Below are 11,965 nucleotides of genomic sequence, written 5' to 3'. Positions count from 1 at the left end.
CGGTACCGGAAGCGGTGGAGGTGGCTGGGCAACAGGACCCTCAGCATGGGTCTTTGCAGCTATTTTCGCCGGCTTACGCTTCCTGGATGGTGAGAGGGAGCGGTGCCGGATCATCAGTGCCGCTTGCGGAGGACGAGGAGCTTCGGTGCCGGAGTGGCTCGGGGCTGCCGGTGCGCTGCACGCCGATGAAGACTTCGGTGCCGGCGCGGTCGGTGCCGGGGGCTGGAGCGTTGTCTCCATGAGGAGCTGTTTTAGGTGACTGTCCCGCTCCTTTCGTGTCCTGGGCTTAAAGGCTGCACAGATAGGGCACTTATCCGTACGGTGAGTCTCTCCGAGGCAGCGCAGGCAGGAGTCGTGCGGATCCCCTACCGGCATGTGCCGCTGGCAAGACGCGCAGGGCTTAAAGCCCGGTGCCTTGGGCATGAGCCCACACCGGTTGCGGAAAAAAGGGGGTAAACCCTCCTTATTCCCTTATACCTAAACTCTACTAACTAACTAATTCAACTATCTAACACTAAATACTAAAACAACTATATACAGACAAAAGTAGCAAACACTAGGGTTGTGGAGGACAGAGAGCACTCCACTGGTCCAACTGGCCGTCACGGGCGGTAAGAAGGAACTGAGGAGCAGACGGGCCGGCTGGGGTATATATCCGGCGCCATAGTGGCACCACTCAAGGGGGCGCCCAGCGGCCTGCCGGAGTTGCTAGGGTAAAAATGTTCTGGAGAGCCGTGCACGCGCAGTGCGCACACCTACATGGAATGCATAGGAGCAATCACTCAAAGAAGAAAAAAACCTTACTATCTTCCCTGGATGACAACATCAGGAATGCCATGAAGCAGTGGCTCCATCTACCAACAGACACCTGTAATAGCTTCATTTTTGCCAGATCCAGAGATGGTGGACTGGGAGTGATGAAACTCGTTAGCCTCATCCCTTTTATTCAGGCAAAGTGGTTACACAGAATTGCACATTCGGAAGATGAAACAATTTGATGCATTGTATTGGCAAACAATATAGAGGAAGAATTTCAAAATCTCTGGGTGGCTGCCGGTGAGGCATGAGGAAGAGATAAGTATAATATGTGGCAAATTGCCAGCACTACTATGATGGGTCTCATGCTTTCTCTTCTTGGGAGGAGGTTCAGGGTGCCGTGTCTTGCCCCTTGTGCTTCTGGCTCCAAGCGCAACCCGCTCCAGGGACAGTGTCAGGTGGGGGGATGTTGTCTGGGGCGGTACACCTGTCAAACTGTAACACAGGTATCCTAAGGCGAGCTCAGGGAGGACAGAAGCCTCCCATGGAGTGTCCTAGAGGAGGGGAGTGGAAAGGAAGGGACCTGGGCCCGCCCTCTACTCCAGGTCCCAGCCCAGGGGCCCTAGGGATAGCAGTAAACCACTTGAACTAGCGGTTCCTTCCCCTGGGCTACTTCCCTCTCCTGCCCTTCAGCTTGTGGGGGCTTCCTGCCCTCCCTCTGCACAAACCAGGTGCCCCTTTACCTAGGTTTTGGTCTTCTTAGCCCACCGCAGCACTTCTTCAAAATTTCCTCTGCTTCCCTCCAAACTGTTTTCTGCTCCAACACCAATCCACTCTGCTCCAACACCTCCCCTTGTCTGATTGAAGCAGGGAGGTTTTATCAGGTGACTGGCATCAGGTGCTCTAATTGGCTTCAGGTGCTTTAATTAATCTATAGCAAACTTTCTTCCCTCTACAGGGAATAAGGCTCCCTTCTAACCCTCTCCTGCTGCCCTCTGACTATGCTGTATCACAGATAACAGACCCGGTTTCTGTCAACTGCAGACTACTACATTGTGTCTTGGAACTTCTCAATGAGTGGGACAAATCGGCTACTAAAAAAATATACCCAATCCCATTTAACTGGAGAGATGCAGAATTATCCCAGTGGGAAAATCTACCATGCCAAAGCAGAGGAGTTGAACACTTATAATGATTCTATCAGCAATGATTGGTTGAAATTTCATCATGAGTTCTCAGAACATCAATTTTTGACAGCCCTCAAACTCAGATCATTTGTGTATCCCACCAGAGAATACCTAGGACATGACAAGAATAATAAAACCATAAATTGCAGGCACTACCCTGCCTTTTATGAATCGTTATCTCACATTCTAGGACAATGTCCAGCAGTAATAGAATCATAGGATATCAGGGTTGGAAGGAACCTCAGGAAGTCATCTAGTCCAACCCCCTGCTCAAAGCAGGACCAATTCCCAGACAGATTTTTGCCCCAAATCCCTACATGCCCACATATGAAGACAAAGCAAACTGTGTGATATATTGAAGTGGGAAGCCTGTGAATTGAAATAGGTAATTTATGAAGAACCCCCACATATACACTGCCGAGAATGAGCTAAGGAAACCAGACCTCATCTTTGTTAAAGATGGAACAGCCCTGGTGGTAGATGTCATGGTTCAGTTTGAATATAAGGAAAAAGTCTTTGATGATGCTGCAGCAGAGAAAGTAAGGCATTATAAAACTTTGACAAATCAGATTAAAGAACTGACTGGGGCCAATGAAGTGGAATACTATGGCTTCCCTCTACAAGCAAGAGGGAAATGGCTGTAGATCAATGAGAAAGTTCTTTCAGCCTTGGGCATACCAGAATACTGACAAGGAAGAACTGACAGGCTTTTTAGTGGAAGGGATCTATTACATTCCTTAGATGTTATTAATACCTTTGTTAGCAGTGGAACAAATAAATAAAACCACTGTTCCATGAGCTTCTATTTCTCTTGACCTCTCTCTTATCCAAACTATATAAGCCCCCCTTCCATGGGAATCTTGTAATGATTATAATAATTCATGACCACTCACACTGGACATGGCAAACTTGGGGTGTACATAAGCTCCAAATAACTTGAAAAAGAAATCTGTGAGGGTTTTTTAAATAGCCAAATGCCTCATCATCTAGCAAAAGCACAGCCAAGGGAACAGGCTTGGCAGAATCAGCAAGGAAAGAAGACCCTGTTGAGCTTGACTCCAGTCTGGCACTGGGAAGAGACATGAGAGGTGTAGAATAAGTGGGAGACCTCGGGCCGCTGGTGAAATACCACTTCTCTTATAGTTTTTTCACTTATCTGGTGAGGTGGGGGAGCGAGCCCCAAGGGGCTCTCGCTTCTGGCTCCAAGTGCAACCCGCTCTAGGGACAGTGTCAGGTGGGGGGATGTTGACTGGGGTGGTACACCTGTCAAACTGTAACATAGGTGTCCTAAGGCGAGCTCAGGGAGGACAGAAGCCTCCCATGGAGCAGAAGGGCAAAAGCTCACTTGATCTTGATTTTCAGTATGAATACAAACCATGAAAGTGGGGCCCCATGATCCTTCTGACTTTTGGGGTTTTAAGCAGGAAGTGTCAGAAAAGTTTCCACAGGGATAACTGCCTTGAGGCTGCCAAGCGTTCATAGTGATGTCACTTTTTGATACTTCCATGTTGGTGTGATGTTGCGCAGTCTATATGATTTATAAAAGTATGGTAATGAGTGAATATAATGTAACTGGAATATGCTTCATGCAAAAGGTCTCTTGTAAGGTATCATTACAAAGCTTATAATCTACTGAGTATGATCATCCTATTCATATAAATGTACCACTCTTGTATCTGGGGCTAGAAATATGAAATATAACTCTGAGGGCCTATTGTAATTATGCAAAGTGTGAGCCATTAATGGTGGTTTGGAATCATAATGGCTCCCATCAACCAGGACAATTGACTGGGGCTCTGTTTGCAAGTGAAGCCTTCCTGTGAGGAATGAAGGTTTGGGGTCTTACAGTGACATGTGATCATAGAATCATAGAATATTGGGGTTGGAAGGGACCTCAGGAGGTCATCTAGTCCAACCCCCTGCTCAAAGCAGGACCAATCCCCAGATTTTTACCCCAGTTCCCCAAATGGCCCCCTCAAGGATTGAGCTCATAACCCTGGGTTTAGCAAGCCAATACTCAAACCACTGATCTATCCCTCCCCCCCCCCCCCCGTCACATGAACTGGAATCCATCTTTAACCTGGTGCTTTTCCAACGGGGGGTGGGGGGTGGAAACCGAAAGAGAGACAAAGGATTCCCGCCTTATGCAAAAGATATATAAAGAGGTGGAACAGAACAAAGAGGGAGAGGAGGCATCATGAAGAATCCCCTAGCTACCACCTAGGCTGGAACAAGAGCTGTACCAGGGGAAAGAATTGTGCCCAGGCCTGGAAGGGATCCAGTCTGAGAAAAAAACGTACTGAAGCATCTCTGAGGGTGAGATTATCTGTATTCAGTTTGATTAGACATAGATTTGCACATTTTATTTTGCTTGGTGACTTACTTTGTTCTGTCTGTTACTACTTGGAATCACTTAAATCCTACTTTCTGTATTTAATAAAATCCCCCCTAAACATAACAATATGGCAGTGCCATGGAGCATTGGTTGGCCCTGGATAGCTGCAACTCCAAGTGTGATTTGGCCTTCCTGATTTCACTCCTGCATGGCTGAGCAATATTTTTTATACTCTTCCCTGGTCTTTTGGTTGACCTGGTGATTGGCAGGGACTTAAGCCCAGACCCCGGAGGGGTCGAGGGGTGGCGGGCAGGGCGGGGTGGCCTTCGGCGGCGGAGGGTCCTGCCACCCCCTTTCCTCTCCCCTCCTCGTGGCTCCAGGTTGACCTGGTGGCCTGTGTGCCAACTAGCCAAAGGGCCACCAAGTCAAGCCCCCCCCCCATGTGCATCCTATGGGTTGACCTGTGGCTCGTGTGCCATGCCAACTTGCCACCAGGTCAACCCATAGTATACACTGGGTCGACGTGGTGGCCGGTTTGGTTTCTAGCCCACGTGTCACCCCACTCCAAGGGCAGTGCATTAGTGATCATGAGGATCACAGAGGGGGCTTAATAGTCAAGACAGAGCAGGTCCAGGTGAGGCTTAATAGTCCTCCAGGTAGTGCAGGGGGAGGCTTAATAGTCATCCCCCGGGTTACAAGGGGGGAGGCTTAGTAGTCCCCTGGAAAGTCAGCTTCTCGGGGGGCAGGCTTTATCATCAGCCTCTGGAGGGTCCTTGGAGGGATGCTTTCACCACTGAGAGGCAGCCTCCAAGGCTGGGAAGTAAGCACTGAGGCCGAGGAAAGAGAAGCAGGACCTGGGGGTCCCTGAAATTGATGCTGCCAATGCTGAGAGGCAGCCTCCAAGGCTGAGGACAAAGCACTGAGGCTGGGGAGAAAGGAGGAGCAGCTGGGGGCGGGGGGAAAAGGGGTCCCTGGACCACATCCTGCCACCAGTCAGATGCTTGTGTCCCAAGCTGAGAAGGGAGCACCCAGGCCAGGTACAGAGGAGCAGCAGAACCATCCCACAATTCTCGTGGGGTTGAAGGGCTCCTTCCGGTGGCTTGGTCTGGGCCCACTGCAGAAAAAGCCAGGGAGGGGTAGGGAGTCAAAGCCCAACTCCCCAGTCCTAGGCACCTATCAGGCTTAGCTAGGTGTGAGGGGCCAGGCCCTGACAGTTGGTCTAGGTCAGGCCTGGCATCGGGTCGAGACCCCGGGGAAAATTTTTCTTAGTCCCCACTTGGCCACCAGGTCAACCAAAGTCTAGCAAATAGGTTGACCTGATGGTCGGTAGTACTGTGGTACTATCACAGATGTCCACAGGAGGGCAGAACCCAGGCAGGCCTGGCCTGGATGGCCATAGCTGATTCTGGGGTGGTGCCTGCTCCCAGTGGCAAGGCGTGGGGGGGGGGAGGGGAGTGACACAGGACGAGTCCCCCTGCCAGGGCTGGGGGTGCCTCCTGCACTTTTTGGGGCTGTGGATCCCACATGGAGGAGGCTGCACATCCACTATCCAGATCGGCCAGGCCAGGCCAGGCCTCACCTGAGTGGCTGCTGGAGGATTTGGGGTGGCTCTGTGAGCCAGCAACTAGGTGCAGTGTGTCTGAGCGACTCTGGGTAAGTCTGCCCCAGGGCTGGGGGTGTCTCCTGCAACTTTGAGGGTTATGGGTACCCACTGGAGGAAGCTCGCAGGAGTTGGACACCCACTGCCTGGCCTGCTAAGCCAAGCCTCGCATGAGTGGCCACTTGAGGATTTGGAGTGGTTTTGCAGGCTGGCAGCTGGGTGCAGCGGGGTCCGAGAGACTGATACTGCTGGATGCTGATCAGGTCCAGCAGCTCTGCAGTGCTCCAAGCAGTACAGTGTTTGCTGCGTGGAGCCCCAATAGTCAGCTGTGAGGATATGGTGCGAGCGCTCCATGCTGAGCAAACAGGAAGGGGAATTTTAAAAATTCCTGGGCCTTTAAAGGGGGAGAGGCAGAAGGTATTTACCTGGCTGCAGGGCAGCAAAGTTGAAACTTGTTGACTAGAGGGGTCAGGATAGGCATTGTGAGATGCCTTCCAGAGCCCAATCACAACACTAAAATCAAGCACAGTGTCTACACTAGCACTTTGGTGACAAAACATTTGCGTAAAAACCCTTACAACTCTCATAGAAGTGGTTTTATTATATCGCTAAAACTGAGGAGTTCCATCGCCAAAAGTGGCTTTGCAGTGTGTACACCTCTCTAGACAAGGCCTTAGGTGCAGCATGGGAGAATGATGTTTGTTTTCTGGCCAACAGAGGTCTGAGTTTTATTGCCTTAAAATTTCAGTAAAAAAATTCAGACCCAAGCAGTGTGTAGTTGGGAGATTGGTGGGGGTTTCTTTGGTTTTGTTTTTCTCATTTTAAATGTCCTTGATCATTTTGATGGGGGAAAATGTTTGTACAAAGCCAAGGAAAAGTAAGAAAAATTAAAAATTTGCATGAGAGTGAATGGGTTTCTGAGTGCTAGGGCGGGATGGAGATTTACATGAAGAGGGTTTAGAGGATAAATGAGAAGCTTTTGCTGCAGCACAGGGAGAGGTTTTGCAGTTTCATTTTTCCCAAGTGACAAGACCCTTGCCTCCTTGCTGCTGCTGCCTCAGCTCAGACCCCACTGTCACCCCAAGCTGTTACGCCTCCCGCTGACAAACGCCCCTGTACATCAGTGACAAACTCTCTTAATCTGCCCCTTCTCCCAGCTAAACCTCCCCCTGCAGAGCCCCAGAACAACTCCCACCTAGTTGGATCTCCTGGTAACCACATCTGGCCAAGTCGCTGCCCGGGCTGTTTTCCTAGGTCCCTGTGCAGGGGAAGCAGCAAGTTCCTACCACATGAGTATCATGATATGCCCACTTGTCACAGGAGAGACTGGGGCATGATTCCCTGATAGGAAAGCTGTGATTTTGACACTAAGGCTATGTATACATTGCAATTAAAATATGTAGCTAGCCCAGGCCAGCTGACTTGGGGTTGCAGGATTTGTCTGGAATGATGGCTGAACATCCGAAATATTTTTTAAAATGGTATTCTATTATTGCTTAACAGTGTGATTAAAAATGCAATTAATCGTATTTTTTTTTAATTGCACGATTAAGTGCGATTAATTTTTTTTAATTGCTTCACAGCCCTAGTTTTTATATCAGGATAGTGAACTCAAGCTAGCTAACTCCATGGAAAATCCTAGTGGAGTCAAGGTCCAGGTAAATTTAACCTCCATGTACCTAGTTGAAGTCACTTCTAGTTCCCCCACCTGGGGCTGATGGACATTCCTATTGGAGGGACACACACCTCCATGACATAGCACAAAGCAGTTGATGAAAAAGAGTGTGGGATTCATCCCAAGGAAAGGTGAGCTGGAAAAGCAGACAACTCAGGTAGGGGAGTTGAGAGACCACAGTGACACAAATGCTTCTTTAAAGTTCAGTACGTGGGAATTAGCAAATGGAAAACAAAATCTTTTCTTAGCCCTAGACAATGTTTTTATGGTCTTTAACTCCCTTGCAGATTCTCTGATGACAAATAAGGGCTGAGCTCTGACGGAAGAATTTCCCACACTTGGAGCATTCGTAGGGTCTCTCTCCTGTGTGGATCCTCTGATGTCTAATAAGGTGTGAGCGCCGAGTGAAAGTTTTCCCACACCGGCAGCATTCATAGGGCCGTTCCCCTCTGTGGATTCTCTGATGTTTAATAAGGGTTGAGCACCGCGTGAAGGTTTTCCCACACTCACAACATTCATAGGGTTTCTCCCCTGCGTGGATCCTCTGATGTTGAACAAGGTTTGAGCGCTCAGTGAAGGTTTTTCCACACTTACAGCATTCATGGGGTCTGTCCCCTTTGTGGATTCTCTGATGTCTAATCAGATGAGAGCTGAGCGTGAAGCTTTTCCCACACTCCTGACATTCATAGGGTTTCTCCCCTGTGTGGATCCTCTGATGTTGAATAAGGTTTGAGCGCTCAGTGAAGGTTTTCCCACACTTACAGCAACCATAGGGTTTCTCCCCTGTGTGGATCCTCTGATGATTATTAAGGGTTGAGATCCGAGCAAAGGTTTTCCCACACTCACAGCATTCATAGGGTCGCTCCCCTGTGTGGATTCTCTGATGTCTAATAAGGTGTGAGCACCTACTGAACTTTTTCCCACACTCAACACACGTGTTCTTTCGCTCTCTCCTGGGGATTCTCTGCTGGGCCGTGGTTTCCTTGAGACCGTTATGAGTTCCCTGATAATAAACAGATTGACCATCTTTCTGTGTTGGCTGGTTTCCCTGCCACCTCTCTGGAATGTGCTGACTCTCACCCGCTTTTCCCTGATCACAACTTCTGGACACACTCCGTTTGCATCTTTGCAATAATGCACCATGTGGTTCCACTTCCTCATCATTTTCCTGCTGAGGATTCTGCTCCATGGTCTCACTCCCCTGTCTAGCACCTGCTGGGACAGAGAAAGAAAAACATCAGAAACAGGATTGAAAAAGGGGAGAACAAACTGGAAGAACGCCTGAAGATGGAAAAAAAATTAGGGACTGAAGTTCCCCAAACTCTTCCCCAAAAGGGAGAGAGGAAAGGTTGAATTTTTTATCCAGTTCCCACCCAAATACTCAGGGAGAAGGGAGTGCAGGGAGGGATCTACTGCCAGGAGTTAGTCAGAATGGCTAGGAAGTAGGACTGTCAATTCACTGTAGTTAAGTCAAGTGATTAACGCAAAAAAAAAAAAAATTAACTAGATTGAAAAAAAAAGTCATGATTAATGGCAGTTTTAATCCCATGGTTGAACAATAGAATACCAATTTAAATTTACTATAAATAAATATGGATGTTTTTCTACATTTTCAAATATATTGATTTCAATTACAATACAGAATACAAAGTGTACAGTGCTCACTTTATATTATTTTTATTATATTTGAACTGTAATAAAGATTAACAAAATAAATAGTATTTTTCAATTCACATCATACAAGTAATGTAGTACAAGCTCTTTATCATACAAGTGCATCTTACAAATGTAGAATTATATGTGTTTATTTTACCTAATTGCACTCAAAACCAAAATAATGTAAAACCTTAGAACCTATAAGTCCACTCAGTTCTACCTCTTGTTCAGTCAACTGCTAAGACAAACAAGTTTGTTCACATTTATAGGAAATAATGCAGCCCGCTTCTTATTTACAATGTCACCTGAAAGTGAGAATAGGCATTCACAGGCCAGTGTTGTAACTGGCGTTGCAAGGTGTGACAGGTTGTCACCCCCAGGGTGCAGTCTGGTAGCTGTGGGAATCGCTTTGCCCCCATAACAATTAAGCTGGGCTGGTTTCTTTCACACTGCTCTGCTGGTGATTCAGCCAGCCTCTCCAGGCCCTGTTATCACCCAACATGACAGCAGGTGGCGCCACACACTCAACTGAGCTACATGAGTACTTTCCCTAAGCCACTCAAGGACAGACAGACAACAGCAGCCAATTTTCCAGCTCTCCAGCGCTGGACACTTGCTGGAGTATAAACACAGTACTATACTATCTTGCACTGCACAGGGATCAGTACAATGCAAACTCATCAATATAGGTCACTTTCCCCTAGATATGGGAAAGATATGCAAGAGCCTTAGTTTACAGAGCTGAGATTTTTCCAGACACTTCACTTGAAACACATTGGGTAAGGTAAGACATAAAACAAGTTTATTCACTACAGAAAGATAGATTTTCAAGTAACTATGTGTGACTGCAAACAGATCAAAGCAGATTAAACAAAAATGCAAACTAAGCCTAATGTACCAGAGAAATAGGATGCAAATTAGCAATTTCTCACCCTATCCAATGACACAAGAAGGCTTACAGATTCTTAACGCACAGACTGCAATTGCTGTGCAGCCGGGGTTTCCCTTTCCCCATTTCAAGTCCTTTGTCTTTCAGAGCTTTTTTCAGGTATTGAGTTGTGGGGGAGTGAAGACCAGTCATAATGTCACTCCCCTACCTTATATAGTCACTTCATATGGCGGGAACCCTTTGTTTCAAGCTAAATTCCCAGCCCAGCTTGTGGAAAAATACAGATACCAAAATGAAGTTTGACTGTCCTGTGGTCTGGTCACATGCCCTTGCATGCCTTGCTGAGTCATAGCAGCCATCACTCATAGGCTGGCTGAACATTCACAGGAAGGCTAAGCTATTCCATGGTCCATCGTCTTTGCTGATGGGCCATCAGCACTATCTAGCTTCTTCATTGTTGTACCTGAAAGGCTAGTTGTGGATGTTACCCAGAATAAGCACATTTGAAATACAGATACATAGTCAGTATTCGTAACTCCAGATACAAAATTGATACATGCATACAAATAGGATATTCATATTCAGAAAGCCATAACTTTTCCATAGACACCTCACAAGACACATCTTGTATCAGATGCATAATAATTATGCCACAATCATATCATAATTATACCACTATGATGAATATGGGGTGCAGTGTCACACAAGGTATTTACATGCCAGAGATGCAAAACATTCGTATGCCCCTTCAGGTTTTGACTTTTTATCTTTTTTACCATGCAAATATTTGTAATAAAAATTAATATAAAGTGAGCAATTGTACATTTTGTATTCTGTGTTATCATTGACATAAAAAAGTAGGAAAATGTAGAAAAACATCCAAAATATTTATAATAAATTTAAATTGGTATTCTATTATTGTTTAAGTGTGATTAAAACTGAATTAATCACAACTTTTTTTTAATCCCGCAATTTATTGCAATTATTTTTTTAATTGTTTGAAAGCCCAGGTAGGAAGTCATAAGCAATATCTGCCCTAAGGATATGACACTTGCAGGGGACAATCCTGAACCCAGAGAGCTCACAAGGTCTTTGTTGTGAATCCCAGCAGTTCCTTCAGGCACTAACAGTTTAACGACCCCTCACCTGTGCAGATGCCTCTCAGGATCTCTCTTTCCTCTGAGCCCTGGAGATCTGGGGACAACAGCTCTTCCCCTTGTTCCAACTGCAAGGTGACATCAGGTTTGGAAACTGGAAACCCTGCTCAGGGGAAAGAAGACAAGTGAGATTTGGTGAATTAATGGGACTTATGTCACACACAAAAAAACTTCTGTTATTTCAACCCCAGCCCATTTTAAATCAGTAAAATCTTGGAGCCAGCTCACCAGATGCTCAAAGGTGCAGGACACTCTTCTTATGAGAGATGTAACTGATCCCATATCTACTGGGAATGTACACAGCCAGACATTCATGATCAAAGGGACTCCTAAAATCCAGAGCAGCTAACTCCATGTCCCAGAAAGGGAAGACTCAAGACAGAGGGGAAGTTCCCTGGACCTGCCTCTTACTGACAGAGGCAGGCCCACAGACAGTGCAGGAGGGGAAAAGGCACGAGGTCTGACAGCTGAGGGAGGGGGCACTCAAAGAGATGAGGAAGGGCACAGAGAGACAACTTGCCCAGCCAATCACTATGACCCTCACACCCCTTCCTCCAGCTGCTCTCACCCTTCCACACCTCTTGGGACCCGAGGAGAAACCACTACTTGTGTTCTCTCCTCCCCTCTCACTGCCCATAGCACTCCTTGCTACCAGTTCCCCCAAATTTCCTGCTCCCCAACCATTTCCACCCCATCATCCCAATGTCTCA

The 11,965-nt window shown here is 47.1% G+C and overlaps 1 protein-coding gene across 2 annotated transcripts; it reads right to left on the bottom strand.

The window, feature by feature from the left end:
• Positions 1-4,321: 4,321 nt before the first annotated feature.
• LOC120375476 (zinc finger protein 239-like) lies at positions 4,322-11,301 on the bottom strand. Of its 2 annotated transcripts, none has more exons than XM_039496135.1 (2): positions 11,245-11,301; positions 4,322-8,768 (listed from the first exon to the last, which is right to left on the bottom strand). In XM_039496135.1, exon 2 carries the CDS (start codon positions 8,740-8,742, stop codon positions 7,804-7,806), a length of 939 nt encoding a protein of 312 aa, XP_039352069.1. In that variant the 5' UTR covers positions 8,743-8,768; positions 11,245-11,301; the 3' UTR covers positions 4,322-7,803. The 2 variants fall into 2 exon arrangements, with proteins under 2 accessions (XP_039352069.1, XP_039352068.1); XM_039496134.1 differs by having other exon boundaries at positions 4,322-8,765; positions 11,245-11,297.
• Positions 11,302-11,965: the final 664 nt, after the last annotated feature.

This window comes from Mauremys reevesii, linkage group 12 (assembly GCF_016161935.1).
Source record: "Mauremys reevesii isolate NIE-2019 linkage group 12, ASM1616193v1, whole genome shotgun sequence".
NCBI classification, from domain to species: domain Eukaryota; kingdom Metazoa; phylum Chordata; order Testudines; family Geoemydidae; genus Mauremys; species Mauremys reevesii.
This window is presented reverse-complemented; position numbering and strand designations above follow the sequence as displayed.

Excerpts from the sequence above, each read along its gene's own strand:
- LOC120375476 (XM_039496135.1), bottom strand. The coding sequence starts at position 8,742 with ATGGAGCAGAATCCTCAGCAGGAAAATGATGAGGAAGTGGAACCACAT.